The sequence below is a fragment of the Quercus lobata genome, chromosome 2 (genome assembly GCF_001633185.2).
Source record: "Quercus lobata isolate SW786 chromosome 2, ValleyOak3.0 Primary Assembly, whole genome shotgun sequence".
In the NCBI taxonomy this organism is placed as follows: domain Eukaryota; kingdom Viridiplantae; phylum Streptophyta; class Magnoliopsida; order Fagales; family Fagaceae; genus Quercus; species Quercus lobata.
This window is the reverse complement of record NC_044905.1, coordinates 90,901,832-90,906,951: the sequence shown is the minus strand read 5'-3', so window position 1 is coordinate 90,906,951 and position 5,120 is coordinate 90,901,832. Positions and strand designations below refer to the sequence as shown.

At 39.5% G+C, this 5,120-nt stretch overlaps 1 protein-coding gene across 1 annotated transcript; it reads left to right on the top strand.

Annotated features, from left to right (window-relative positions):
- Positions 1 to 2,893: 2,893 nt before the first annotated feature.
- Positions 2,894 to 3,412, top strand: LOC115973810. The gene has a single exon (XM_031094047.1). It carries the CDS (start codon positions 2,894 to 2,896, stop codon positions 3,410 to 3,412), a length of 519 nt encoding a protein of 172 aa, XP_030949907.1.
- The last annotated feature ends 1,708 nt before the right edge of the window (positions 3,413 to 5,120 follow it).

Sequence of the window (5,120 nt, the reverse complement as noted above, 5' to 3'; positions counted from 1 at the left end):
CGGCCCAATATAAAGGGGAAGAAATAAAAAATTTCGTATAAGATAAATATTAGTATATGATAATTATTTATATTTAGTTTGATTAATTAATTAGAGTTCATAAAATTTGAAAAGATAATTATAAAAGATATATATTAAGTATCAATAAATATTAATAAAAAATAATTTAGGCATTGCAGCTCAATAGTACTACGCGCTCTTCCTTATGGGAATAATTAGAGTTTTGCTTTCCACCAATTGATGAAACTGTCAAATTGTTAAAAAAAAGTAATGAAAACGAAAGTTGATATATAGATGAGAAATGATATGTCTACAATATTTTTACAATAAATTCTAAGTAGTAAGTTGTTACTAGTTGTTATTGTTGGGGCAAAAAAGTAATTTTAGCGTTAATTTGAAATTTGAACCAATAACAACTAACCACCTGTGATTTGTTGTAAAAATGTTGTTAAAATATTATAGATGTAACATCTCTCTAAATAGATATAACTACTAGTATTTTTTTTTTTTTTTTTTGGTTAAGCCCATATAGTTGATTTAATTTATTTTAGATATTAAATAAAATCTAAACCTTTAGATTCAATCAAATCCCTTAGAGCATTAGCATTCGGAGATGGGAACCAGTTGATATTTTTCCCATCTAAAAACTTGTTTTATCTGTTATACCAACTCACTTTACAATTCACCTTATATCTCAATTTTTATTTTACATACAACCCAATAAAATAATATGAACTATCTAATAAAATACTAATAACAAATACTATTCTCTCTCTCTTTCTCTTCACCCACAACCACCACCACAAATATATCCAACTGGCAACCACCACACCCGCGATCAAAACTGGCCGCCTCTACCACAACCAAAACTAAACTTGACCGCCACCACAATCAATATCCATCCAAAAATCAATCCCGTAGCACCAAAATAAATAAATAAATAAATAAACCTTAAACTAAATCAATCCTAGAAATCTCAGAAATCCAAAAATCAATTTGAAGACCCACAACGTGGCTGGACCACAGCCTTAGAAATCCAAAAATCAATCCTAGAAATCTCAATCCTCACTGGTGAGAGAGGGAGGTGGAGGATAGAGTGGCAAGCAAAACTCATCAAACCCAAGACCCACGACGGCCACAGTAAGCAAAACCCATCAAACCGAAGACCAATGGCGGCCATGTCAAGCAAAACCCATGGCCACCCATAGCCCCATGACCCCATGGCCATTAGAAACCCACAACTTGATACTCGATCTGAAACCCATAACTCGATACTCAATATGAAATCCACAGCCATGCCGATCTGAAACCATGGCCATGTTTCAGGCCACCCAAAATCAATCTGAAACCACGACCACCTAAAGCAGATCTGGAGAGAGAAAGAAGTCTCATCGTCCAATCTGAAACCACAACCACGTTTCAGGCCACCCAAAGCCAATTTGAAACCACAGCCACCCAAAGCAGATCTTGAGAGAGAAAGAAGTCTCATCGTGAAAGGAAGAGAGGAAAGAGCGCGAGACAGAGGAGAAAAGATTGAGGAGAAAGGAGTCTGAAAGTGAGAGGAAGAAAGAGAGTGTGAGATTAAAAAATAAATTTTTCTTTACAAAATCATGAATAGTAAGGTTGCATATATGCAACCTTATTGTAGGGATGAAGGGCCTAGGAAGGTATATTGGACTGTGGGCCTTGTCCGAGGACATTTAGCTGTTCGAGGACGGTTAGACCTTAACAAAGACGTACAAATCAATAAGTTATGGAAGGATTTTGGTCATAAAGGTTTGGGAAAGTAGTCCAAGGAGAAATGCCTCCTCGGCTGAGTAGAGGTCAAAAGTTCAACCTGCCATCAAGAATAACACACCGGACAATTTTACTGGTAAGGATAAGCATCAAGAAAGAATAGAACAAAGGGAAGCTAAGAAATATCTAGGAGAAATCTGCTACCACTGTATTAATTACTCTGCAGCTAACTCCCTAGCCGCATTTATGTGGAGATGATACTTGAATAGTAATATTCAGTCTTACAGCTACCCCTAAAGACTTCAGGAAGGGATTGATGAGACAAGGATCAGAACTAGCAATTTGATCTACACGTGGAGGGCTAAGATTAAGTAAAGAAAGGGAATATAAAAAAGAAAGACCCTATTACAGAGAGGGATCAGATAATCTGAAGAATGGAGAAACACTTTACATTCAAGAACTGTAATTGTCCTTAAGTCTAAGAGAAATATATAAAAATTGCTTTCGTCAGACCTTGCCGAGGAGGAATTTCCTTGTCCAAAATCATTTATTCTTATTTTCTAGCATCGTTTAACCTGTTGTGATTGTTGTCCAACTCATTAAAGTTTAGTTCTTAGCCCACTCTTTACAAATTCATTGTATTGGGCTCTTTGGGCCTAAATCCTTTTACTTTCTGGGCTTGGGAACCAAATCGTGTCCTTACAAATGGCATTGTCTGTGGGAAAACTTGAGCTTTGGTGAGATCAACGTTTAGCCATGGTAGGCTCAGGTCCAAACCAAGAGTCCAAACTAAGAAGAATCTGTTGGTTCCCAACCTTAAGATTAGTTTCTCAACCTTGAACGTAGAAGGGACCGGGAAGTTAGTGTACATACTACTAACACTAGTAAGAGCCAGTCTTGAAGTGGGAGTCACGTGTCTCATGGAGAGAATACTAGGAACATTCAGCTAGAGATAGACCATTTACGAAGGAAATTACGTCGTAAGCAACGTAAAAGGACTCCTTTAAGTTCAAAGCCCTCTTCTAATAATGGTAGGGATGATAGCTACAGGCCAGGATCAAGGACTCCTCTCAGTGAGTCTTTTTCATGCGATGAGGATCGCCATTATAGGTGGAGAAGCAAGAGTCCATCTCATAAGGGCTTGGGTAATGATGCTATGAGCAGGGCTTTGCACCTAATTTCTAAGTTACCTTTTGCACGTAGGATTGAAGGAGGAAAACTTTCTTGGCGATTTACTCAGCCAACATTTATCATGTATAATGGTAGAATAGACCTTGTGGAGCATGTCAGCCACTTCAACCAAAGAATGACTGTTCACTCAAAGAATGAAGCCTTGATGTGCAAGGTGTTCCCATCTAGCCTAGGGCCGGTGGTGATGAGATGGTTTGATGGGTTGAAGGAAGGTTCGATTAACTCCTTTAAAGAGCTCACTAGAGCGTTTGGGGCTCACTTTGTTACTTGCAATAGGGTTCCTCGACCTTTGGATTCTCTACTATCCATGATCATGCAAGAGGGAGAAACCCTGAAGACGTACTCTAACAGGTACTTGGAAATGTGCAATGAGATAAATGAGAATTTTGATGATGTGACTATAAGGACTTTCAAGGTTGGCCTGCCTATCGAGCACAACTTGAGGAAGTCTTTGATGAGGAAGCCTGTTAGGAGTGTACGCTAACTTATGGATCGTATTGATGAGTACAAATGGGTAGAGGAGGACTAACAACAAGGAAAGGGGAAAGCCAAGGTGGTTCCTCAGGACCGAAGGGATTTTAGGTCGGAGAGGTACAATAAGAGTCGACCCAGGAGAGATTTTGCCAGGCACTCTGGGTTTGCTACTGCCCAAATAGTGTGTTCAGGGAGTCCGTACACCAAATTTTGGAGAAAATAAAGAATGAGCCATACTTCAAGTAGCCCAATAAGATGGGTGAAGACCCTATAAAACGTAATCAAAGTCTTCATTATCAGTACCACTAGGATCGAGGACACACTACAGAAGAGTGTAGGACTTTATGGAATCATCTAAAGCAGCTGGTTTAGATTGGGAAGTTAAAACAATTCTTGTATCAGCCTAGTGGATAGGGCAGTCAGGCAAGGTCGGGAGCTCAGAAGGATGCTTTTTTAAGACCACCTTTGGGGACAATTAGTGTTATTTTTGCTGCCCTAGGTAACACTGGTTCCCATCCTTCCAGGGTGATGTCTATAGATCGACCACTTGCAGAGGCTTTGATCCCTGACCCTAAGAGGAGTAGAATGGAAATCCGTGGACGTGGTGGTAGAAGGTGCAAAGTGTGAAGAGTTGGAAAAGATTGTTCTTGATGATGACAAGGAGAAGTTTTTCCAAGTAGAAGTGCAATTACCTCCTCGGGAGAAGGAAGAATTGGTTGTCTTCCTTAGGAAAAATGTTGACGTGTTTACACGGAGTGCCTATGAAGCTCCAAGGCTGGATCCAAATTTTATTTGCCATCATTTAAACGTCAATCCTTCTGTCACTCCCAAAAAGCAACCACCTCAGCGCTTTTCTAAGGAACATTCTGATGCGATCAAGGAGGAGACGATCAAACTTAAGCGGGCAAGGGCAATAAAAAAGGTGTTTTATCGTGAATGGTTCACTAATATGGTGGTGGTAAAGAATAAGAGTGGGAAGTGGCGAGTATGTGTAGACTTCACTAATTTAAACAAAACTTGTCCAAAAGACCCCTTCCTAATACCTTGGATAAACCAATTGGTGGATGCAACTGTGGGTCACCTTGGATGAGCTTTTTAGACGCCTTTCAAGTGTATCATCAAATACTGTTAGCTTTGGATGATCTGGAGAATATTGCTTTTGCTACGCCTACTGGGAATTACCATTACAAAGTGATGCCCTACAGACTATAGAATGCAGGATCTACATATCAGAGGATGATGACTAGGATGTTCAAGCCTCAACTCGGCAAAAACATTGAAGTCTACATAAATTATATGGTGGCGAAGAGTAAGGTAGAGTCCGAGCTTGTGAATGACTTCGGAATTATTTTTGAGATACTGAGAAAGCATAAACTACGCCTTAATACTTCTAAGTGTTCATTTGGCGTTAGTTTGAGCAAATTTCTTGGTTATATGGTCACTCAACATGGAATTGAGGTCAGTCTTGATCAAATTAAGGCAATAAAAAATCTGTAGCCTCCTCGAAATCCCAAAGAAGTCCAGAAGTTAACAGAAATGACTGCCGCTCTGAACCGATTCATCTCTCGGTCAATAGACAAGTGTAGGCCTTTCTTCCAGTTATTGCATAAGTGGAAGGGATTTGAGTAGACTGAAGAATGTGCCTTGGCCTTTTAGTAGTTCAAGGAATATCTTTCTCGGCCAACCATTATGTCCAAGCCCGAGGAGGAAGAGGTTCT

What these genes read in the sequence shown, in the direction of transcription:
- LOC115973810 (XM_031094047.1), top strand. Translation starts at nt 2,894, where the DNA reads ATGAGCAGGGCTTTGCACCTAATTTCTAAGTTACCTTTTGCACGTAGG.